The sequence below is a fragment of the Conger conger genome, chromosome 12, assembly GCF_963514075.1.
Source record: "Conger conger chromosome 12, fConCon1.1, whole genome shotgun sequence".
In the NCBI taxonomy this organism is placed as follows: Eukaryota; Metazoa; Chordata; class Actinopteri; order Anguilliformes; family Congridae; genus Conger; species Conger conger.
The window spans coordinates 37,698,294-37,724,296 of NC_083771.1; the positions used below are offsets into that span (position 1 = coordinate 37,698,294).

The following is a 26,003-nucleotide window of genomic DNA, read 5'->3' on the forward strand; positions in this document are numbered from 1 at the left end:
CAATTCTTTTCTTTCTTTCTTTCTTTCTTTTTTTTTACCATAAATGTGACCGAGGGACTGGAGCAGCTGGTCTACAGCAGAAATTGCAGGAGCTGACACTTGTGGCTAAAGCGTAAACTTTCATCTTTATTTGTAACGGGAATTGAATACATTTCGTAGGGCTCACAACAATGCTGAAATCGAAACTGATGCGTAAAGTGTGTTCATTACTTTTACTTAGCTGACATTTCAAAATTACTGTACTACCCTGTGAGTGCTTTCTAGAACCGCCCCTGGACATCAGCAAGAGCGCACCACTCCCCTATTTCGCCGAGTTATAAACGTAGCCGCTACACCAACAGTGTCTCAAGTCAAGTCTCTCTCCAAGCGCAGACAAGGCACGGCAGTGAAGTGTCTCACTCCTATATCCAAAAATGGCTCCTGGACCAAAGAAGGTAAGTTCAATTCTGCAATGTACATAAAATATGCACATTACAGAATTGCATCGCCCTATATGTAACCTGAAGCAATCTAGGCCTATGGTATTGCGAAAGCAAAGTTTTGGATTATTCAAAAGATGATTTATGTCATGAGTTTTGAAACATGATCACTTAAACTTGAAAGCGTGCCATATGTTTGTTTCTGACTGAGAGCTAAAATGCACATATCCAGGGAATCCTGGAGCGATTGGATGCTGGTGAGATCGTTATCGGGGATGGAGGGTTTGTCTTCGCCTTAGAGAAGAGGGGATACGTGAAGGCAGGACCCTGGACTCCCGAAGCTGCGGCGGAGCACCCCGAATCTGGTACGATTTACGCACAATCAATTCCCAAATATATAAATATTTGCACTCATATATATATATATATATATATATATATATATATATATATATATATATATATATATATATATATATATATAAAGGTAACTCAGTTCTTAGTTGTGTGTTCTTAATAAATGTGTGTCCTTAATATTTCTTAAAATAATGGAGCTGTAGTTGCAATATGTTGCGACACAGAATTTTGACGGGGTAACTTTCCTATTTGGCTTTTCAGTTCGACAGCTGCACAGAGAATTCTTGAGGGCGGGGTCGAATGTAATGCAGACGTTCACCTTTTACGCCAGCGATGATAAACTGGAGAACAGGGGCAACGTTGTTGGATTCACGGTAAGTTCTACAGAAATATCACCAATACAATGCATTCCTAAACTTTGTAGTGAGGATGTATGCCTAATGAATGCTGCATTCAAATGATCAAGCTGAAATTGTAAAACAACATTTTTTATATTTCTTTAGCTACAGGGGCTTCACCAAGGTTTTAATACATAAAGGGCTGAGCCAAAGTAGATCAATTTTATTGTACCTGAGTGCATTCTTTAGCTTTTAACATTTTTATGAATAGGCCTATGCCTATTTTATTTCCTCTTGTGGGCTTCCCTGTGTCTAAATGTGCTACACAAATAAAGCATGACTTGACTACCTATCACCCTGTAGCATTTAACCAACCAACACATGATGGACAGTCATGCACACACACTCCAGTGGGCTCCACAATTATAGGCACCCTTAATAAATATGCACAACAAAATAAATACAGTTATTGACATGTAAATATGATGTTCTCCATGTAAAACTGCATGTTATATTCTCACTCAGGGGCATCATGCTAAATATGCTCATTTCAATTAACTCCAGGGACAGCAAGTCAATGAGGCTGCTTGTGACCTTGCCAGAGAGGTGGCCAATGAGGGAGACGCTTTAGTTGCTGGTGGCGTCTCCCAGACTCCCTCCTACTTGAGCTGTAAGAGCGAGAGTGAGGTGAAGGCCATCTTCAAGAAGCAGATTGACGTCTTCATCCAGAAGAATGTGGACTTCTTAATTGCTGAGGTATGCACATGCTGGAATAATTTTAAAATTGAGCGAATCTGAAAATCACAGTCACAGTTTCACATATAACGTTATCATTGAATTTTGTTTTCTGAGACATGAATATAAAAAGACAATTACGTTACAGAATGGCGACTACCTTCTACTTCAAATGGTTAAACTTGTTTTCCCATCACAATTTATTATGAATAACATGTACACAGTTCAGTGAATGTAAGCTTTTCTACAGAAGTCAAAATTTGAGGTAATGCTAAAGGTGGTTATTCTAAATAGCTTTTGAACCAAATTTTACATGAGCTCTTTGGGCAGTATTGCTGTTGTCTGTGTCCCCTGTCTCTATCTGTCATCTGGGCTTTTTTGTCTGCAGTACTTTGAGCATGTGGAGGAGGCTGAGTGGGCCGTCCAGGTTCTGAAGTCTAGTGGGAAGCCAGTCGCTGCCTCCCTGTGCATCGGACCTCAGGGAGATCTGAATGGAGTCAGCCCTGGAGACTGTGCAGTCAAGCTGGTGAAGGCTGGTATGTTCCTGTTTGATTTGATTGACACTCCTTATGGGAGATTTTGTACAGCACTGTGCAATAGTCTTAGGCACATGTAAAAATCCAGAAAAAATAATATTTTTATAATGTATAATTTACATAAAATAAATCTAGGAGGCCTTTTGCCCAGTAATATGTAAACTGGAGAACAGGGGCAACGTTATTAGATTCACAATAAGTTCTACAGAAACATCACCTATACAATGCATTTCTAAACTTTGGTTTTTACCTAATTGCTTCATTTTAATGTCTGAAATGGCTAAAATCGATTTATATGAGGTATATTATTTCTGCTTTACCCCCGACAAGTCTTGGTGAGAATGTACTCACTGAGGTACCTACTGCTGCATTCAAACAAATAACTCTTTGAGACTGTGCAGTAATGAGGAACTGGATGTCTCAAAAATGTATACTCACATTCCACAATAAACAGTTCTGGTACAGGCCACAACGTGTGATTGGGAACAGTAATGAGGGAACAAACCAGAGGCCTTCACTCAGGACATACAGTACAGTACACTAAAGTGATATAAACCTAAGCAAAGCAGTTTATTCAGATTTCTATGGTAAGATAAATGCTAAATTTGGTTGTGTCCTAAATGATCTAATTAAAGGCTTTGAATTAAGATAATTGAAATGTATTTTTCTGTCAGGTGCCCAGATTGTTGGAATCAACTGCCACTTTGACCCCATGACCTGTGTGAAGACCGTGAAGCTCATGAAGGAGGGAGTTGAGCGTGCTGGACTCAAAGCTCATTATATGGTTCAGCCCTTGGCGTACCACACCCCTGACTGCAGCTGCCAGGGCTTCATTGATCTGCCAGAGTTCCCCTTTGGTAGGGAAAACTGTTAAGACTTTGGAATATGGTATACATACAAATGACCTGGCTTTTCATGTTCATACTAACCTTGTGCTTATACTAACAATCCTGCAGGACTGGAACCCAGAATTCTGACCAGATGGGACATGCACAAATATGCCAGAGAGGCATACAATGTGGGCATTCGCTACATTGGAGGCTGCTGTGGGTTTGAGCCCTACCACATCCGTGCAGTGTCAGAGGAGCTTGCACCTGAGAGAGGCTTCCTGCCCCCCGCATCTGAGAAACACGGCTTGTGGGGTGGCGCCCTGGAGATGCACACCAAGCCCTGGGTCCGAGCCAGGTGAGAAGCCACAATGTTCTGATAGGACTATCAAAGCTTGCACAAGTGAGCAGCTTCCCTTTGGCACAAGGCATTATAGACCATCTTCCAATGGACCACTGAGAGATGTGAGCAACAAAAAAGGGCTTTGCCATTTCTACTACTGGATGTCCAGTAACTGATTCAGCACCTATTTTAGTGTTGTTAAATTGAACTGAGGTGGGCCATTTGCAGTTATTTTCATTCCCAGAGTATATCTGATCTGTTCAATAAGTACCTTACTTATGCTGGACATTTATTTAATGCATATGCCAGGTCATCACACAGTATCTGCCCATACAGTACTTTATTTATGATATAGACTTTCAGAGTCTATATCATAAATGTATCTTACTTTGTTTTAAATTAAGGGCTTATATGAGTGCTTTAATTATATAGTTCTGACCCTTTGCTGAAAAAATATATGGTACTGCTTGAATGACTTCTTGATATTGGCTTGAGTTCTCAGGCAGCAGGCTCATTGAAGGAATAACTGTCTGGAAGATTTCAGTATTGATGGCAACAAATCCTCTTCCATGTTGATTTCCCATGGCATCCCTCAACCCAATTTATAGTTGGGTAAAATGGCTTTTAGCAACTATGAGTTGGAACATTTGTAAGAAATCACCAAATTTTATATGACTCTTTTAAAAACTGAAATGTGCACTTGTTTTATGTAATATTGATGTGTCATCTATTTGCTTTCTTTTAATATTCTGTCATTTTTGTGCTTCTCAGGGCCCGCCGTGAATATTGGGAGCAGCTGAAACCAGCATCTGGGCGCCCCACGTGCGCCTCCATGTCCACTGCAGACTGCTGGGGAGTGACCAAAGGCCATTCCGACCTGATGCAGCACAAGGAGGCCACCAGCCAGGATGAGATGACGGAACTTTTCCACAAGGCACAGGCCAAAAACTAACCTGCTGGTGGGGAGCGAGGAGTCTCGCACTCATTCCCATTTCACACCATTTAACAAAGATACACATTTTTGGACCATTTTTATGTATCCTCTTTCTGATAAAAAAAGAGTCAGAATTTCCAGTTTGGTCTCTCATTTGTTATGTCAGTTTATTTTTGAAGTATCTTTGTAACTGTAGTTTCAGAATCAAAGCAAATTGCCTAGCACAGTTTTCAGGCAAAGATTAATCGTATATGAGGTACAATTATGGAATTAATCATTGAGAAATTTGTCTGATTGAGATGAACTGAAAATAGCATATGAACACAATGTGGTCCAGAGTTTTAGCTACATAGTAAATATGCATGAATCACAAGTGTCTTGCTCATCCTAGAGTAAAAACAAGACTTCAATCATCTGAAGAATATGCTTCACAATATGTCTTGTTGACTACAGTTGTACATGAATTCCTACACTGCTGGGAAAATTTACATTGACATTCAGAAGTATCTCTCACCAGTACATTCACTCGACTGATCCAAGCAATAGAACACAGAACCTGAAAAGACCACCGATTTCAGGTGATCTGGGACATTTCACCAATAACATTCCCATTAAAAAAAACAACAAATTAAAAAAATCTAATCACCATATTTATAATAACCAAAACGTGATTAAGTCTTTATATTATAATACATCTAACAATTAGTGTCATGTACAATTATTTACAGCAATTATGTTTGCATCCTGCAGATGCTAAACTTTATTTTCAGTTGCTCAGTGATTTAATGTTCATAGTATGCCATCTAGTGGTCCATATTATGTTCACATTAATATTCAATGTATTCCTTTATCAAATGCCAATCGAATGGACACAGTTGTGCATATGCACGATGGATGGACAATAACTGCCATAGTTACATGAAAAATCTAAACAAATGACATAACAGTGCAAACAAAACTACCATGCACTGAACCAATTTCATTGTCTTGTGAATGTGGACGGCCCAAAAGTGTGAATAATGACGTTCTCGCGGTTGAGCTGTATTACAAATCACAAATAAGCCGTAGGCTAGTCTCCATTGTTGTCTTCTACGACTCTCTGAATTAGAATTTGCATTAATGTTTGATAACTATATGTCGTTGAATACCTTTATAGCAATGTGCGGCATGCAGCCAAAATTATGCTAGATTAGTAGGGGGAAGTGGTTCAGCAAATCTGTTTTTGTGAAATCACATCTCTGCGATACAATGTGGCGATGGTGGCCACCATTGCTCAGTACCTTATAAAGGTCCCTTTTTATAACCACACACTGGCGCACGTTTCATGTGTTAAAGGAGCCAAGTCCATTCGCCGATTTCCACCTGATGTCCACCTTTTCCATCTCAACACGTCATTGCGTCACCACGTTCACTGCGTGGCCCACGTGCAGTTGTTTACGTACCTATGTAAAAACTACGTCACCAGCAGTTCGTCGGATGAAAACATTGTTATGGAGAGATGAGGAGCGCAATCTGTAACCGAGAACGAAGGAGATTAGGCAATGCGTTTTCAGTGAGAAATCAGGACGAGTATCGATCGACATATGTTGAACAGTAAGACCATATCAAATGGGTTTCTGGACTTTGGAAATCACGTTTCTTGGGTTTTTTAAAGATATCGCCGCGAGCTGTACCCAAGAACTAGCTAGTCAAGCGCGGAGGTACTACGACTGAGGGCAAATAACAACACATTTGACAGCAGTGCTGCTGTCAAGCCTTCGATTTGCTTACTTTCTTACTCCGTTTGGTTGTAAACAGATACTCACACGTGACGATGTGAGCGGCTCTGCATTGTCTGGTAGTGGGGATGCACAAAAAGGGGCCTCCGCAATCGAGTGTCAGGTGAGGGAAGAAGGTGAAGATTGATGCAAATGCAGGACCAGTACAAAATACCCGTTTTAGTGTCAGGTTATGAAGAGGCAAAATGGCCGTTTTACTGATCACTTTATGATGTCGCTTTAAGTCAACGTTAAAATATTTCTGGATATACTGTTAAGTGAACTAGCTGGCTGTGCAAGCTAATTTGTCTTTCATCATCGGACGGGTGAAAATATATTCGCTGTTTGAAATATGTCATTCACAATGGAAGACACTTTAGAGTCGGGGTGGGTGGCCGTTAGACCTAATGTTTTTGATGAAAAAGAAAAGCACAAGTTCGTTTTCATTGTCGCTTGGAATGATGTGGAAGGGAAGTTTGCCATCACATGCCACAACAGAACGGTGCAGAGAAGGAGTGTTGCCAGAGAATCAGTCGCAGAGGGTACGGCCGCTCTCAAGCCGACTGAATTGGAGAGTAAACCCAAAACTTCCGAAAGTCCCATCAAGGGAAAGGTCGAAAGTGACAGCCCGACAAAGAAAATAGGGAGTCCGGTAAAAACAGAACCCTGCACACAAATTTCAGTGCGCCGAAAGGATTCAGTACATTCAAGTCCAGGTAAGGGTGTCACCAGAGAAGTTGGATCACAGAGCAGAGGGCCAAGTAGAGCAATGGACATTGAAGTCTTGGACCCCACTGTTATCAAAGGGGAGAGCCGCTCTCCGGAAGTTGAATCCGCTGATTCAGAGGATTTGGAGAGCAACATCAGAGAGCATTGCAGCTGGGCTGGACTCTTTTCCTTCCAGGACATGCGGGCTGTCCACCTGCAACTGTCATCAATCAACTCTGACCTGGAGCCATGTTTACCCCCTTTCCCAGAAGAGCCATCGGGAATGTGGACAGTGTTGTTTGGACCTCAGGAGGTCACAGAGAAAGAGACTGAAGTCCTGTGCTACCAGCTGCAGGTTTACCTGGGCCATGCGCTTGACACTTGTGGATGGAAGATTCTTTCTCAAGTACTTTTCACTGAGAGCGATGACCCTGAGGAGTACTATGAGAGTTTGAGTGAACTGCGACAAAAGGGCTACGAGGAGGTGCTACAAAGGGCCAAGAAGCGACTTCATGAGGTACCTGCCTTTTTACTTTAAGCATCATATCACTGCTAGACCATTTGGGGCAAAACAGTAGTTCAGGCTGTTCAACTTTGTATTGTGTTAAGATCTGAGCTAGACATATCCCATGTTACAGGTATTTCACAAATATTTAGACAATAGTGAAAAACTGGTACCAGTCTTCATTAATTAGTCATTGCCTTCCATTTGGCCTCTTAAATGGGCATCTAGAATGAGTATAAAACTCAGTACTATGTAGTGGAGCAGCTGTTCCAGGCAAGCTTGGAGTCTGTGTTCCCACTCCTCCCTTTGAAGCACATTGGCCACAGCGGCTCTTTGTTTCCTTAAAGGCCCAATGTCTGTTGCTTACTAAAAAATATGGTGTGCAGAGGCGGCCCCTTCCAGTCCCCAGGGTAAGAGTGTAAACTGGGTTTGGGTCCCCCCATCTCCACTATGGCTTCAGGTTGGATTGGACAGGTGCTTTCTTTATGAACTGCCCAGTAGCTAATGTTACATACACAGGATAATTGTTTTTCCCTGGGACAATTGTCCACACTTATTTTAAATTAGTTTATCCAAGTTTCATTTAGTCTGTAATGCAGCGTGCACATGGGTGAGATGCTCACCAGCTTTGGAAGTCCATTAACCTGGTTGCGTAGCTCAGCTATCGTCATACTCATTTGCTAGTGATCGTCTTGAATGGAAATAAAGATTCTATATATATTACTTCTTATCTTGGAGCTCATTAATTATCTTCTGATTTCGTTTGAAGTGCGGTCCCAAAAATTCAGTTTCCGCTGGAAAAATCCTGTCCTAATTTTCTGTGTTGTCAGTGCTGGTTGAATAGCGAAATGTTGCACATTAGTGGAATTAAAAAAGATAAAAACATTTTGCATTCTATTTCTATTCTGTACATCACATTTCCTGTTAGGTTGGGTAGCTATTGTGGATAATTCTCTGTTGGTACATGGCTATTTTAATCACACTCTTTGTTTAGTTACTGAGTTGCAATTTACAATATGAGGTTGTAACACTGAGAATCACATTGTTAGCTCTTGTAGGTGTCGCGAGAGAGGACAGCTGAAACAAATGCTGTGTCAGCAGTTGAGTGAACGTATGTGTATCCTGAAGCCTGCAGGGAGGGTAAGCACAGCCAGCTGTTTGGACCTTCTAGCTCTGCAGTCCCAGATGCTGGGTCCTCACCACTTTGAGGGAGTTTCATAGACTCCTGTCTCAACAGCAGGCACGTCTGACACATTGTGACTAACACAAATGTCATTATGATGACGACTGCATCTGTAAAGCAACCACATGTCCCCAAATGATGCACAGTGTCAAACAATGGGGCTATTTGTGAAAGAGCGGAATGCCAACTTCAAAGACCCTCTGCCAGTTAAAAGACGAGGTATGAACATGCATGATAAACCCACCAAAAAGACTGCTTGAACTGGGATGAATAGTATTTATTAAAATTGATGTTCTTTAAATTGAACACAAATCAAAAGCTCCAAGGTGATATGAAAAGCTCAAAAACTGGAAAAGTATGCTATATTTGAATATTCATTCTTTGCTATATTCCATTTCTCTTAAATATGCAATATGACATTTGTAATTTCTTGGCGCAATATGTAACCTTCAGTTTCCAGGTTTTTCTAGAGCCAGTAATCACCACAGTGATTCATTAGCTCATACTACTTATGGCAGGCATTTTGGGGGGCATTTGTAAAGGGAAAAAGTAGTCTTGACAATTCTGTCTACCTCAAGTCACAGATTCTGACAGACAGGTGCCTGCCATTTCACACTGGTGGTATACAAGATTGGAAGACAGTGGTGTGGTCTACATCAGGCCATGGAGACAGTGGTGTGGTGTACGCCAGGCCATGGGACAGTGTTGTGGTGTATGTTACGCCATGGAGACAGTGGTGTGGTCTACTTCAGGCCATAGAGACAGTGGTGTGGTCTACATCAGGCCATGGAGAGTGTTGTGGCGCACACCATGCCATGGAATCAGTGGTGTGGTGTACACCAGGCCATGGAGACGGTGGTGTGGTGTACACCAGGCCATGGAGACGGTGGTGTGGTGTGTGTCCAGCTTGTGTAAATGGAGCTGCTGAACTGTAGTCCTAGTAGCACACTCTTGTATAAACTCTCTCAGCCATCCTGCTGGGTGTATCTCAATGCCATGCAGCCATGCAGGCAGGGGGATGGATTGTTTCCCATTGTTTCCCAGTTGGGAAGGCGTCTGGCTCCTGCCGCCTCCTGCCGGGATCCCTCCTGCCCTGTTTCCCCGGGACGCACATTACCCACATGACTGTGTTGACCTTTGCTGTGCAGGACTGCCGTGACCTTGCTGTGACCTTGCTCAGGCCCTTGGTCCTGTTGCCAGACCACTTGATCACTGGGCATAGGCTATATGCTAAATCAATAGCATCCATCCCTAAAGGACTGGGCATTAGCACACACTTGTATGCTGAACAGCAAAAGATGCATTTATTTTTTCCATGTCCTCCAAGACTGTAGCAACGTGATCATTTCTTTTTCAATCTCTTCCCTTGTTTTTCAATTTTATGGCAAAATCCATTTCTGTTAATCAGTGAAAACTGTTGCAGAATGTATTGTGCATTTTTTGTTGTGACCGATGGTATGAGAGCATGAGCACAGCTCATACCAAACAAATATAGAGCTTAACTTCTTAAACAAGGGGAGTGTGATTACAACATTATAGATTAGAATGGAATGATTTGTCAGTTTCCATGACTGTCATACAATATAAAATGGCTGGCACTGTGTACTGGAAAGCCAAATGAAAGTCAATGAAGATCCTCTTTGGATTAGTCACTTTTGCTTATTGGCATCAGAGCTAACAAAGTGAAAACACCCTAAAATATCTTGTAGTCCTGTATCAATACAATCCATATTGCTGTCAGAGTAGACAAAAGACAATTACAGTTGAATATTGCCTGTCCTGTTGTTCATTTCTAATGTTGAGGGTGACTCATAAAATGCTATTTAAGTCTAGTGTTGGTTGCCACAACAGATAGCTTACTTCTTACAGTGTACCTAAGTATTGAGGGATCGTCTTCAGTTAGTTACAAAGCAGCTAAAATAAAAGGCCTTGATGACAAAAATAATTCAAAAGCTAGTCTCCACACAGTGCAAGGGCCATTCAGGGCTGTCTGGTGGCTCTTTATGGGCTTAGAAATATACAGTGAGGGGCTGACTGGTTCATCGATCCACCGATCGCATTGCTCAAACCCAGTGCAGTGAACACAGAGAAGAGTGGCCCAGGAGCCTGCTCTCTGTGGCTCTAACCACATTTCCTGCCTAGCACTCTGATGCTGCAAGAGCACCAGTCCCATCAGTCCCATCAGAGTGGTCTCTCACTTTTGCACTGTACTGTATAGGCTATAATTATGACTATAATTTGTTCTTTTGCTGATGCTTTTATCCAAAGCAACTTACTGTTGAATAGACCAAGCAGGCCCCCCCCCACCACCACCTTGAGCAATGTGGGGTTAAGGATCTTGCTCAAGGGCCCAACAGCTGTGTGGATTTTCTTGTGGCTACCCCAGGTTTTCGACCACCAACCTTCCAGGTCCGAGTCAAGCACCTTAGCCGCTAGGTATGGGCTGCCCCAGGCTGTATATAGCCTAATATGTTCAGGATTTCCTGTTTAATATTCATAAGACTGTGGGCATTTAACATTCCAAAATGAGGTCAATGAATGATTATTTGAATCGTAATGTCAGTTGGAACAAGAGCTTATGGGGGCAACAATCATCTTCATGGGTGTGATTAGAAGAAAGCTTAGCTACCTTGAGCCCTCCCTCCCAGTTTCTATGGGGTGAAGGAACTTGTTAGCTGTGGCAATGAGTCATCCCTTTTGGCCTGCAGATGGGATCTGGGCTGCATTCTTCCCCCCAGAGAGTGAGCCAGAGCACTGGAGAGGAAATGGCTGACCGGTTAGCTAGTTACCCCCCACCTCTCACCTTCTCAGGGATCGTGGAATTGCATCAGCATAAAGGGCTCAGGAAATGGACATACCACCATGTGGTTTCTGCGTTTCAATGTTTCAAATGACATCAGCCAGGGTTTTCTTGGACGAGAAAGATAGATGTTTGGATTTCTTTTCTTTTCGTGGTCTGTACTATTTATGTTCCATGTTAGGAAATGCTGCCTTTTCCTCTTTTGTTCATAATATTTCCCAAATAGAAAGAGCAACGTCACCCACAGTGTATCAGCTCAGACGCAGGAAAGCATTGTTCATTTTGAAAAGCAGGCACTTTAGTGCTTGCTGAAGATAATGCCGGAATAGAAGAAGTGCCAGACGGCTGTGGAAGTGTGTGTATGTGGAATGTGTGCAATGGCTGAAACAACACAGCAGTGGCCTTCACTCCACCACATTCTGTGGCCCTGGCCGGTGGCACCAGTCCTAGGAATGACCAGTCACCAGTCCTGGAATCTGCAGGATGGGTATGGCCATGTCTGCAGCATGTGGACCCACCGGGGAAGGAGCATATTTAGGTCTCCCTCCATTATGTGCCCTGATTCGGCTTGGTCCTAATGGTGCAATTTCATATAATAGCAATGCATAGCAAGCTGCCTATCTCACATATTGTACTTAGGCTACCTGAACCACCAAATTATCTGCACAGCCGGTCGATTTGCTGGTTTGATTTAATGGATTTATATAGCACTCCCATTGCAATAATTTAAAAGGCTGTAACTGTTTCGTATTGTTGGATTTAATAGAACCTAAAATAAGTTTGCAAAATAGTTTTTGAATACCTTTTAATGGTCTTACTCAAAATAATATTAATGCTGAAAATGCTATAGCAGTACACTTGAAGAGAGGCACATAATACATTTTTCTATAGCTGCAGTCACTTTAATCACTTTCTCATGGTGTGGTGGAGTGAGTCTGGCCTAGATTTCAAAAGAGATTTCATCTCACCCTGCCTGTAATGGCCTGCTAGAACATTACATTTGTATCAGTAAGTTAGTGGTCCACTGTCAGCCCCAGGGGCGCTGTAAGGGGTGGGAGTTTCCATGGGCCCTGACCTGATGGAGGACCTCAGATATTAGAGCATTGGATTTCCTGGGGTGATGGAGCCCAGTGTGAGGCTATCAGATGGACAGGCTGCGCCTACAGTCCTGTGTCACAGTGCTACAGTTGTGTCAAAGAAGGCTCACACTTTGCATACCATGCTGCATTGGGCACTTTGGCTTCCCGTTTCCCCTCTTGTGAAAAGTATCTGCGGAAAGCTGGCCTGCTGTCAGTCTGCGATCTGCTCAGGGTCCTTCCGCATTAAGATTTATTGTTACGTATCGAGAGTTCCTTTCAAAACTTTGCAACTTTCTCTGAAAGTAAGCAGTAAGCTGTAAAAATATTTTAAAAATATTCAACACCTCACTACCTGCATGTGGTTGAGTCATGAACTGAAGGAGGTCTCCAGACAATGCTGGGTGCTCATGGTAACAGCCAGAGAAAAGACCGTTGCTCAATTAGACAAAAAAACAAACGTGCGTCAGTGTTGGTCTTGGGCTGCCAGTGGCGTCCCGTTCACGGCAGCCCTCCAGCTTGTGTTTGCTCAGACCGTGTTGCTCCTAGCTCAGAAGCCTTGTCACTGTTGCCTGGAGACTGTAACTGTGCAGTCTCAGGAAAAGGAATTACAGTTACACACAGCCCCTTCCTGTCAGGCTCTGCTGGTCTGGGATAGAGTGAGTGAATTATGGGATATGTACTGTAGCGCTGTGCAGATGGCTTCACATGCGATGTGCGCACAGATTGACATAAACCAGATGCTTCTTGGAACAGTAGATAGCAGCATGATGGCGGTGACTTGGCTAAATGGAAAAAACTTGATGGAAGAGCAGGTGACCGAGACACTCAACCGCATGTCTAAAAGAGTTGGAATGCACCCGTTGAAAATATTATTAGATATAGGCTTGTTTGCAGTTTTTGCTTTTTGCAGTGCTAATTCACTAAGCTGTTCGATTTTTACACTACTGCCACACTGATCTTAAGCAGATTCTTTACATAAAATCATAACAGAAAGGAGGAAGGAAAGTTTACTTTTTCAGATATAGCTATCAACAGATTTTCTCTAATGCTGTCAGTGGGATAAATTGCTACACCATATTGTAAGTAGGGGCAGAAATCCATCTATGGCCCTTTTTGACAATATGTGGACTTTCCCGAGGGGGGTTTTCAACAAACGTCTGTTTGTGCAGAACAGATACCATGGAAACATACTTTGGGTGGCCCTGCGTGTTGGGAGAGAACAGGGAGAGCGGCCGAGTTCATGGCCCAGTGGAGACTTTATGCCCTCTCCTCTCGTACAATTCAACAGCCAAAGACACGGACCTGCTTCCCGAAAACCGCCGAGCTCTGAAACTCTTCACATCTCAGGCATCGCGGTTACACGTCGCACGCTGTTCATCTTCTCGCCAGCTGCATGGCCGAAAACTTAAGGGAAATTAAGTCAACTACCGTTCGTCTTGATTAGAGGGTCTGAAATCTCAAAGGAAATGAGCTCATGCAACACGCTTTGGCTAAATCAGCAAACCCCGAGGTAGTTCCATTTTGGTTTTGCGAGTGCGAGGTTATCAGACATGACCGCAAAGGCAGATGTGGGTAGCTGGGTTTGTGCAGTCTGGGCCCTGTAATGCGAGGCGCCCCTCGCTGTCTGCACCCTCTCAGGGCTGCTGGGGTAGACAGCAGCTGCAGGGACCCGGCTCACTGGAGGGGCTTCAGCCTGAGCTCTCTGTGGAGCTGCAGGGCCAAGGTAAACAGTGGTGGCAGTGTTTAAGCTGAATCGCGCTGTGTCCCTCCCCCACCCTCCACCCTCTCTCCCAGTGAAAAGCAGGAAAGAAATCTCTTGAAGTAGGAGCCGAATGAGAAAAAGGATCCCATTCACGTCCGAGGCGTCCAGAGATTTATTTTTTAAAACCATGCTGTACGGAACAGGGTATTACTCATTAGTGGTGGAAATGTGTTGATGGTATGTGACAATGTTACTGCTATAGAGAAATGAGGTGCTGTAGGAGTTATTATGGAAATATAGCCCATTATTATTAGTTAAAAAAATGTATCCCTCTGTTTCTTTACTTTTTGACCCAATGTGGAATACCTTGCTGGTTCCAACATTGCAGTGTCCTCCATCAGTCGGGAGCACCGACTGGCTCTGAATCGCATACAGCCAGATGCCACGTTTTAACTGCTAGAGTATCACATTTATTGAGAGCTGCTGTACGTGGGGAGGGGCTTCTCTAGGGTAATGAGGTGGGAGTGCTCTGCTGTCGGGTACCCTCCTCCCTTGCGTGATGACTTTGTGCTGATCTAGTCTGCCAGCCACAGCATTTTGAAATGTCATAGTCGAGCATCAGAAGTGATCCCAGCACACATATGTTTCTCTTATGAAATCACCACTGAAGGTCCTAACCTTATAGCCTGACATCCTGAGAGAGAAAATGATCTCTTGGATGCATTCATGTTGTATAGAATGTTCCCCACACACTACATCACTCCTCCTGTGAAGTCTTGCTGTGATCTCACTTGTGTGTGCTTTGATACTGATATTTCTAATGATTTGGGTGAAAGGTTGAAACCTGGGTTTCCATGTCTTGGCCTTTTCCCGCTTTTCTGAACGCACAGAGACGTGGGCAGGATGTTAAGCCAGCTGTGAACTGGCTTTTCCGCACACAAACTCCACATCTCGTCACGGGCATAACCTGGCTGTGTCGACATTCGTCACTCCCTGATGTTTCTAAAAGACATTAAAATGGACAGCTGGACTGATTCTATTTAATATCCACCTATGTGTTTGACAGCTTGAAGTATGTCTGGAACAATAGGTCTTTGTATCACTGTTATTTCAGTTAGAAATAGGAGGCACACAGAATGTTGGGTAAATGTCATGGTGCTTGTTTGTTCTGCACGAGGTCCTCATTCACGAGGAAGTGCTTCAGCCTCGTCTCTGTACTGCCCTGTTTATAGGCATGAGGTACTAAATATAACAGGAAACAAAGAAGAAGAGTAAATCTGGCATGATGAATGAAAATTTAAATTAAAGATACTGATCATCGGGTGTCTCCTTGGCGCTGCCTGTAGAGCACTGACCGCATGCTTATTGCGAGCTGCAACGTCTCTCGCTCCCATTCTTCCTGTCTCTCTATACTATACTGTCCAATAAAGCTGAAAAAGGCCAAAAAAATATCTTAAAAAAAAAAAAAGATACTGATCATCTTGTTTGCTGTTATCTGCATATATTTCTGTTAAGTATTTTATTGCAGTGTGCACTAATAATGACAATGGAGGTTGAACGGTGATAAACATTACAGGATGGATTAGCGAGTCACTGAACATCCCTCGGACTGTGTATGACAGGTGAAGCAGTGTCCCTCACGGTGTGTTGTTTGTGTTGCCTCCCTCCCCGCAGCTCCTGGAGAAGCACAAGGCCATGGAGAGCATGGTGGAGCTGCTGGAGATTTACCAGGAGGAGGACGAGGCGTACGGGGACCTGGCCGAGGCCACCACCCAGCTCTACCAGTACCTGCTGCAGCCCTTCCGCGACATGCGGGAGCTGGCCATGCTACGCAGGCAGCAGATCAAGGTACCGCTCGCCCCATACTGCCTTCACAAAACTTTACCAAATCAGCACATAATTCATTGTAATTCCCAACTGATTTTCGCCCCTCCCTGCCCGGAAATGCTTTTTGTATTTGCAGTGTGTGCACACTAGCACGTGTTTTTTTTGTCTTTGCCTAATTATGCAGTTATTTTAGACGCACAGTTGTGGCATACGCGCATGAGGAATGCTCCAGGAAGACTTCTCACCCATATCGATGTTGCTCGTCTCCCTACTTGTCTTACTGATACAAAATATTTTCATTAAGTACGTGAATGCCATAATGAGTGTTCAGCCACTCTCCTCTCTGATTGAGTTTGTCCAAAAGACGGCAAAGGACAAAGGCTGAGATGAGTTATGGTAACCAGTGATGTCTCCAAACTCCACAAGTTTGTGGTTAATAAAGGCTCACTTAGATCAAGAACATTTCCTCAAGGCCTTGTGCAAAATACCATGTTGACTCCACATTGCCTCCACATTGCCTCCACATTGACTCCACATTGACTTCACATTGACTCCACATTGACTTCACATTGACTTCACATTGACTCCACGTTGACTCCTTGTTGGGCTTGGACTGCTTTGTCAGTGATGGGTCTTGAGAGAGAGAGGGAGAAGTGCGGCCTGTGGTTTAATTAAACTCTTCTTCCCAGAAATAGGTGCTGCAGATAGGCTGAATGTCCTCTCAGAAAGCATATCTTTTCCAATGCTTACAAGACCATGGCTGCCTGGTCATCATAGTTTCCCAGCGGTAATCATCAGCTGAGCTGGAGCATATTTAAGCATTACCGAACGAGTACCCGTGGTATATTGTGGATATTGGCGCAGCTAGTGGGGTGGTTAATGTTACACCCCACTAGCTGTGCCAATATCCATGATATACCACAGTTTCAAATTCCATAATGCTTTTATACAAGGGTTAGCACTTCTATCTTTCAAAATTTCACTAAAGAAAGACAAGACAAACTTTAAATTTATGTATTTTAAATGGAACTATGTTTTATGGTAAATGTATTCTTCTGCTGAACAGTAGGCTAGTTTATTGGTTGCTAAGCAACGGCATTGCTAACGTTAGATAGCAATAATGCATCCCCACTGCACTATAGTTAAACAACATTAGCTATTAATAATGTATCCCCGCTGCACTAGCTAAGCAACAGTATTGCTAATGTCAGCGAGCTATAATGTATCTCCACTCCACTAGCTAAGCATTGGTATTAACCTTACGTACTAGCAATAATGTATCCCCACTGCACTAACGTTAGCTAGCTAGCTGCTCTGTATTTTGAACTCTCACAAAATCTGGCATTTCAATGGCATTACATGGTGTACATGTATGAAGTAGCAGGAGGGTAATAAAAATAATTTGGTATTATAGTCATGAACTCCTGCAAATATTCCAGCATTATTATTATCATCGTTGGTTCTTTACCAAGCTTACAAATACATCCACGATCGCTTAGTTTCCATGATTGAAAAAATCCCCCCATTGAAGCTCAGCATCTTCCTTTCCCTTTATGGATTTGATGTCACTGTTAATATAAAACGCTTGATTAATTAGTTAAATGTCAGCCTTGCTTAGTTCCGGCCTGATCAATCGCACGGCTGATGCTGTTCTTTGAAGTGAAGCGCTCCCCATTTTTGAGGAGCTCCTGACCTTTCGGAATGATGCCGTCCCTTCGTCCTCGTCCCGGGTTTTTTTCCTGCTCTGTGATGGAAATTAACTTCCTAATTGCCCACTCATGTAGCGCTCTGTTGTTGAGTGGGTGTGGAAAAAGGCCTGTGTCATCGTCCAATCATAGCACTCCAGTCAGGGCTGTTTTAATACAGCACTGGTGCTTTTACACTTTTTTTTACAGCTTTCTGGCAGTTCACCATCTTTCAGTGTAATAAAACAAATAATCTTGTGATAGCTGTTGTTTTTGTTTGCATTTGAATGTTGGCTCCATCAAGTTATTATTTTCCAAATCTGTCTGAGACGTGGTATGGGAAAATTGGCTGCACACCCCTGACACAGGAATTACAGTGTTTATGTTATTTGAGTCCATTCCCCAGCTCTTAGGCTCTTGTCTCTAACAAAAAACAGCATACAGTAATCTCAAACGCCATTTCTAAGATGAGCCCTGGATCCGAGGGCAGGGTTGCATTATGGGACAAGTTCATTTAAGGTCTCAGCCTGCATGCTTTAATCTGACAACTGTATCTTTAATTGAGAAATTAATTGCACACACTCGGTCAGTAATTCTGCTTGTGGTCATTTCCTGCTCAGCACTATTAACAGCACAGGAAGACATAGGCTGCAGCAGTCTGTAAAGGGGATATCCATACCAATGTGATGTTACCTCCTGCTTTTTCTGTAATTGTGTAGAGTTTTGTGGTTTCTAGTTGCCAGTCCAGTCTTAATTTCCAACTGTTGAGCCGGCTTTTATTTTTACGGCACGTGGGCTGCTACCTGGCGCCGGCAGCATTTGCTCCTCTGAATAACCTCCACGTTGTCACGGTGAAGCAGAAAGCAGAATGGTGGTAAAGAGGGCGGTGTGGATGAAGAGAGGGAGGCCTCGCAGGGTGGAGAGCGGATGAGTGGACGGCCCTGTCGCAGTATGAGCGGAATGCTCCTCTCAGGATGTGGGTCAGGGGCCAATCGCGCTCACCGAAAGGCCAGTTTGTTTGCCAGTTTGCAGGCCGCCCTCATGGCTATTTCAGGGACCTGCTTCACAAATAACGGTGAAGCCCTGGCCTCTAGGTAGGGGCAGTTGTGGTGGATGTTTTGTATACCAGCGATCCTAAGGGTTTGGGAGATTCAGTGCAAAAGTTCACTTGTGCTTACAGTAAGTGACAGGCTTTTGGTGGCCTGCGAGGGTCATGATGTAGAAAGCAAATGTGTGGAAGTGTTCTTGGATGTGTTCTGCCACATGAAGAGATTGCACTAGTGAAAAACAAGGGCGATTGTGTGAAAGGAAATCTACCCTGCTCAGATATGCTCAGTCCCATACGCCCTCACTGTACAGCTTTACTATACATTGATTTACCAGTAAACCTATATGCACGTCTTCAAATATAATATATTGAACAAAATAGGGCTGAATATTCAATATAAATCATGCCCTGTCTGATAATGTTGTGTTTTGGTTTTAATTCTGCCAAATGCCATTAATGTAATTCAGTTAATACATTTGACAGAAAACAACAATGTATGCATTTCTGTAGTTGGTTCTTTCATGATTTTATACACTAAACACAACTGTAGTCTAACTGTCCCTCTTAGTCTAGCACTGCAAAAAACAACATTCAGCAATGCTTGCATAAGTAGTGAAGTCATGTGCACCCCAGCCAGCCAGTTATCTGTTTGAATACTACATTTTTCACAAGGCAACCCTGATTATATGAGACATCTGGATTGGGCACTTTGTAGAGACAGACTATTTGAATTCAGTATGCATTCTTTTTGTTTTGGTTTGTTGTAAAACCTGTTCTAGAGTAATAGCTAAAAGACTTCACACCAGTGTTTTTTTGCGTCTTGAGCACTGACTCCAAGGTATATCCTGATAATTAGTTAGGATAGTTTTTCTGTGTGTGTGTGTGTGTACAATAACAAATACTATTCTGAAATGTCTTGTCTTGTCATGTATTGTAGAATAAGGTGCAGTTTTCCTGTATGCTTGTTTGGTTAATTAGAGAACACAGAACCCAAAGTTTGAGGGAGTGCAGTGAAACATTGCATATGCTATACTTGCCCATTCAATATTCATACTGTAATTGAGTCCTCTTCAGTGGAGTCCCATGAGAATCAGTGCATTGGAATGTGTTGATTGAATTTACAAAGGCTGTCAGTTTGTAAGAATAATGAGATCATCAGCTACTTAAACTTTAAAACTGTATTACTTATATCAGTCCATATGGAAAGCAACTACTCCCTTCATCTTCATGAAATTCATTTAGCTGAATATGTTTGACAGGCCAAATTAGAGACTGAATTATAGACTAATGGTTTTACTTTATTTCATTCAAGTTTATATAAATTCCATTGAGCAGGGTGATTTTCACATAATCAGCATGGCAAGGAAACTGCTCACAAGTAGATTTGTTGCATGGGTAATTTTTGGTAGCATTTCTTTCCTTTTCTTTAATTGGGTGGTTTAGTAGCATACTGCAGATTGTTCTTATCATGGTTTACTCCGCTTTTAGCCTCAGTAATGGGAGGAATGATTCAGCCTCCTGTAGTGAGTGGGTCTACTGGCAGGTTAAAGCACAGGCCAGGTGTTGGGAATCTTCTGACTTCCAGGTGAACATTCAAAATAAATACAAAGCCGTCCAACTTTCTATTGGCGATTACTTTCATTCACAGTAGATTGAGTGAAAGGAGAGTGAGAGGAGAGTGAGAGGAGAGTGAGAGAGAGAGATAGAGAGAGTGAGAGAGAGAGAGAGAGCGAGAGGAGGAGAAGAGGTGCTGAAGGAAGTGCTTTCCTTCACATGAAGCCCGGCTGTACTTCCTCTCTACGCGGGGTTAACTGCCGGATCTTCCGGAGGCTCTGTTCAGTTACCCTACGGATGGAGACTTACGGAAAAGGGCACGAACTGCCCCCTTTCATCCTGTTTACTCTCAACCTTCTTTAAATAAACTCCCTCTTCCCAGAGCGGGGCCTGAGAGCGACTCACTGCACAAGCAGCTTTCTCTTCCCTGTGAATTAATGCGAGGGCTTTCAGGATATGTGCACAGGATTGTGGGATTGTCTTTTGCACACAGGAGTGGCATGGGCTTCTTTGCAGTTCTGGGGAGACGGGAATAACGTGTGCGAACTTTAGCTTGTGATTATGTCACACATGCAGGGCAGTGGAGGGTGCCAGGCCCCTATGCCCCACTCCTGGGCTTGAGCTCTCTGCTGCAGCATCCATCAGGAAACGGGCAGGGTAGAGTGGAGTAGCGGTTAGCGAACCCGACTTGGTGCCAAGCACTGCCGCTGTAACCTTAAACTGACTCGGTTGCATACACATTAGATTGTAGATATATTGTAAATAGATATTATGGGAACTGGAAACGATATCAGGCTTCCCTGCAAAGGGATGTCTGTAATCAAACACTCAAATAAGTAAATTGATCAACACAATTAAATTATTGATGGACGATGAACGATAACCAAACTGGGCTCGTGCCCAGAGGTAAAGGAGAATAATGAATTTGCTTTCCTGTTGAAGAAACCTGTTTGCATAACCAGGCAATGCACCGGTTACTATTAGGATTAAGTGACAAAAGCAGGACTTGTCTAGCTGAATAATAGAAGTTTGTTCTAGACTGTGCCAACTATCTCTGGGCCTTTGGAACCAAGGTGGAACACTGGGGACCAGGCCCTGCACCTTCCAGTTACTGTACTGAGTGTCATAGCAGTACAACACAAAAAGAAAGAAACTCGATATTGGCAAAGAAACTCAATTCCCAAACAAAAGAAGGAAGATGTGGCCAATGAATCAAGTCTTCGGAAGAGGTTCCAGAACTGAATGTGTGGCCATAAGAGGCATGCAGAACCCAAAAGATGTTCAGACAAAAACCTACAGGGAGTAACATGAAAAAAAAAAAAAAAAATTCTAAGCATGCCTTTCATATAATTCAACTCAAGTGCTGTACATAATGTGTGTTAGTGGAACAATAAAAGAAGACAAGCCAAGAAAGTCATTGCTGAAAACAAGGTTTGCCACTACATTTTGAAGACTTTGTGGTATAATATGAAACTTGGTGGCTCAAAAAATGTTCGCTTCTTCACACGTTGTTATTAGCTAAAAGATAAAAAAAAATACAAGAAGCATTTCAAAAATCCAAATAGTGAGATTTCACAGTAAATACCTCTGCTTTTGCCAAGGAGAGTGGAAGTGAGAGAGAAGGCAGATGTAATCTGTAGAAACAAATCTGCAGGATTTGTATGAACTGCAATGTTAATTCAGTCTGGTCAAGGCCTGGAGGTAGCCAGGATAGATGTGGGCGCTTCTCCAGATCGCTTTGTTTAGTTTCCTCGGATAGACTGCATCCCACCAGGTTATCTAAACTTCCGAGTGTGGGAAAAGGCCTGGTCCTCTAGCGGCCTTTACTCAGTGTCATTAGCCTTTCACTGTTGAGTGACTTTTCAGAAACGCTGAGGTGAAGTTCTTCCTCGTCTTTTTGCGTGATTTTCCCTCCCCTCACTCTCAGCCTTGACCTCGGTCTCCTCTCACACGCAGCAGACGCCTGCTGCTGACCGCCCGGCGGCTGAGCCAAACGCTACCCGATCTGCCGACTCGACAGTTTATCCTGCTGGCATCTGTCAGAGCGTCTCATTCCATACACGGCCTAAAAAGGCACTCTTTGTACTTGTCCTCACAAACAACTCGTCCAACATTTACATCCTAGCCATGGGCCGTCAGAATAACAAATGGTACAGTTTGTGTGCTCAGTGATGAACAGTTAACAGGTTTGTGCTAAATATTAGAAAGGAAGAGTAGTTTTGTATGCAACTCTATAACAATGCTCAGTTTGACACATTGGCCTAAGTCAATTTCTCAAAGCAGTGTTTTGGCTGAAAGTTGTCTATTTTAATGCTTTGTTGTCATAGAAGCAGTGTATGATTAGGTCTGTGTGTGACCCTTTCATTAGGGAGCCTGTGGAAAAGGAGAATGATGGTGTAGATCCTTACGGTGCTGGTCATGTATAATTCAGGGGCTGCGGGTAGAATGACTGACACAAACACCAGGTGAGCCCATCAGATGACAGCTGCTCAACCTCGCTGAAGCCGCAGTGGGTGTGGCCTCGTTCCGCTGATGATGTCACCAAGGTGCAGTAATAACTCAGCGCATTACAGGCCTGGAGAAGGCGTTAATGCCGGTCAGTGGAAATGAGCCAGAAAAGCAACTTAAAGCGGCTCTGCCTTATAACCCAATACTGGCAGCGGCTAGTCCTTGGTATCCTAGGGTAACTAAATGTGAGTGACAGCACAGCAGGCCTAGCATGGTGCTTGGATAGGTGTGTTGAGCTAACATCGCCCCCTGCTGGCTCCCTTGGTCCCAGAGCTGTGGAATGTGTTGGTGGGTCAGGACAGGGAGGCTGCCCTCTGCTCAGGGTCTGTGGGGGGAGGAAGGCTTGGCGTAAACTCGCCCGTTCCCAGTTGCTCCCGGGGTTGATCTTTGACTTGTTTTCATCTTGTGCACGGGGCCTTGGACATGGAGAGCCCTGCGACCAGAATAGCCAGCTCTCAGACCACTCACAGAAAGCCACCCAGTGTTTTGGGAAAAGGAAAACTGTCTGCCCATTGTAAGGTCAGAGTAGGCTGAGGAAAAGCCATGGAGCAATGTTGCACTGCAAGCTCACAGGTTTTTTCTTTCCTTTTTTTAGTGATGGCACATTGGTCACTGATGATTATTGGTTTGATGAAGGTCATTATTGATTTTGACTGTAGTGGTTGCTGATGTTCCCTAACATGATTAAATATTAATGCAATACAGTATTTCCAACAAGAAAACACCATGCCTCCAGCCTACTTCAATCTACTTCAGTGTGAAGAGACTAAAAGGTTTCCACTAGTCCAGTAAAATATTTTTATTTTTGAATTTCCTAACATAACCCCCATTTATTTGTCCCTCATCAAAGTGCTAAAAAACAAATTAAAAACCCCAACACAACTACTATATAATTTTCCTTTCTAGCACTGCCCTGGTAGAAAAGTCCTGGGGTAGTCTAATGAGATACCTGTCCCAACATTGAACCTCGCTGTCTGCGTTATTTTACCATGGCTCTGCCTGGAAAATAATCTCATCCACCTAGCACTTACTTGGCCTGAATTCATTTGAAAATAATTTGTTTGCCCTGTAACATTTTCTTATGAAGGAAATGAGTATGGCTGGCTATGTCATGCTCACAGGTGGTGGAACTCCCATCGCTGGGGGGTTTGAGTTGGAGTCCCACAGACCAGCACATGAACTACACTGGACGCAGGAGCTCCATCATGCTGTTACTGTCTGCATTTTTCAGAGTGAAGGATCATGGGTACCTAGTAGTTGAGTTTAATTGCTGGTTGGCCTTATTGGATAACCACTGCTCCTACAGTCTGCGAGAGGGGAGTTGTAAGGAAGACATTCCAGGAACCGGCATACCACGTTGACGTTGAGGTCATAGTTTTTCCGTGACATTTGGTAGAGTGGAGTGCTGTTACACCGCCTGCTTTTAGAAATCACCATGTCGTGTCTCCAGTTGTGAAGTTGCCAACATTCCATGAGGGCTGTAAATTTCAGGGTGCTCAGTGTCTTACATTGTGTGTGTGCACACTGTGCCGCTGTGTGGTTTCAGCTCTTCCTCCGCCTCTGCTTGTCCACCTCCCCTTTGGGAAGGGACAGGTGGCCTGTCTATGTGTCAGCTGCTAGGGTGGAGAGGGGTGCTATTCCCAGGCGTTAGGAGGAAACGGGTGTAGCAGCCTGCTCATTTGGAACAGGTGGGCGATCCCTCAAACGGCTTAACTCAACGGCTGCCGCTGTCTGCGAAAGCACAAAACAGTTTATCAACTCTAACACACTTGTTTGCTGTGCAATTGACCTTGTGGACTTCTTCCAGGGCCATGTTGCATGTTTGTATTTACCCCCTGGCCACGGTCCTCTGATACCAGGACAGGGGGTGGCATTGTCCTGGCTCTAGACGAGCTGGTCACTTAATCATTAATGGGCGAGTGAGACAGCTGGGCATGGTGCTCTGAACTGCCCCTTCTCCCTGGTGTGTTCCGGTCCTGTCTGCAGCCAGGGGTCAGAAAGTATAAGTCCTGTCGCGTGTTTCTTCCACCCATCAACTTCTATCCACCACCTGGAGTTGTGTTAATTAGCTAATACAGGTAATTGTCACAAAATACTGGGGAGGACAATTACGTTCCACCTCTGGCTAGAACAAGACCAGACTATGACACGACACAGTCATTACATTATATTACATTAGTGGAATTTGGCAGACGCTCTTATCCAGAATGACGTGCTGTTGATTAGACTAAGCAGGAGACAATCCTCCCCTGCAGGGTTAAGGGCCTTGCTCAAAGGCCCAACAGCTGTGCGGATCTTATTGTGGCTACACCGGGGATTGAACCACCGACCTTGCAGGTCCCAGTCATGCACCTTAACCACTACGCTACAGTCCTCTATAACATAAAGGTTTTTCCCATCTTTCTCCAGGGTTTAAAATGAGCTTGTCAGACAGTAAACACACACTTCATGAACCCAGAAGAGCGTGTTCTTCTTCTGCGCTGTATTTATTTTTAGAGATATCACCAGAACCAGGCTGAGGGGTGGAAGCCAAGCAGCGGGTGAGAAAAGTGATTTAACACCTTGTGTCTGTTCATTATTAGGTGTTTATCCTCAGGGTAGGTGGCTTTAACTGACTGAAGAGGCTTTGATGTTTTTCATACAGTGATGAATATTAGACTTCCAGGTGACAGAAATGGCATACCCCTATAAATTATGTATGAAATGGGGGGGGGGGGGGGGGGGGACTGTTGACACGATGACGTTTTACTGAACATGTGGCAGAAACATTAGCCTACTTGCTACTCTTTTTACAGGACTAATTTACTGTTTCATATTCCATGTGCATGACGGGATAGCTCATCAGTGAGCTCATGTCTGTAGGAGTGCTTGTGAGAGCAATTTCCACAGCACACACGGGTTGTACTGTATGACTGTGGTAGGGGTGGGGCCCTGTCTTTGGTTCACCACAAACTCCAGGGCTTAAAAAAATACAATTAAAACATGTATGGATGTGTCTGTCCATCAGCTCATCAGTGCAGCCGGAACCAAAATGGCTGCCATCAAACGTGTGAGCTCGCCAAACGGCATCTGTTTGCAATTTGAACGGCGGCGTGTGGGTTTGAGAAGCTCTGTTCTGGGCCTCTCGTTCCCTTCACGGCGGTTGCATCGATGGAGCT

At 43.7% G+C, this 26,003-nt stretch overlaps 2 protein-coding genes across 3 annotated transcripts in view; both read left to right on the forward strand.

The window, feature by feature from the left end:
• The first annotated feature begins 276 nt into the window (after nucleotides 1–276).
• Nucleotides 277–4,623, forward strand: LOC133141995 (betaine--homocysteine S-methyltransferase 1-like). Its single transcript, XM_061262899.1, has 8 exons — nucleotides 277–434; nucleotides 652–784; nucleotides 1,038–1,150; nucleotides 1,679–1,870; nucleotides 2,238–2,385; nucleotides 3,060–3,242; nucleotides 3,342–3,570; nucleotides 4,327–4,623. Exons 1-8 carry the CDS (start codon nucleotides 414–416, stop codon nucleotides 4,505–4,507), a joined length of 1,200 nt encoding a protein of 399 aa, XP_061118883.1. The 5' UTR covers nucleotides 277–413; the 3' UTR covers nucleotides 4,508–4,623.
• A 1,336-nt stretch (nucleotides 4,624–5,959) lies between these two features.
• Nucleotides 5,960–26,003, forward strand: part of jmy (junction mediating and regulatory protein, p53 cofactor) — a 32,157-nt gene continuing 12,113 nt past the window's right edge. For both annotated transcript variants that reach the window (XM_061263823.1, XM_061263824.1), the window contains exons 1-2: nucleotides 5,960–7,471; nucleotides 15,898–16,071. In XM_061263823.1, coding sequence (XP_061119807.1) covers nucleotides 6,599–7,471; nucleotides 15,898–16,071 — 1,047 coding nt within the window. In that variant the 5' untranslated portion in view covers nucleotides 5,960–6,598. The remainder of the gene's footprint in view (nucleotides 7,472–15,897; nucleotides 16,072–26,003) is intronic.

What these genes read in the sequence shown, in the direction of transcription:
- LOC133141995 (XM_061262899.1), top strand. Translation starts at nt 414, where the DNA reads ATGGCTCCTGGACCAAAGAAG. An exon ending in TGGCTCCTGGACCAAAGAAG is followed by an intron (nt 435 to 651) that starts GTAAGTTCAATT and finishes GCACATATCCAG; the next exon opens with GGAATCCTGGAGCGATTGGA. An exon ending in GCAACGTTGTTGGATTCACG is followed by an intron (nt 1,151 to 1,678) that starts GTAAGTTCTACA and finishes AATTAACTCCAG; the next exon opens with GGACAGCAAGTCAATGAGGC.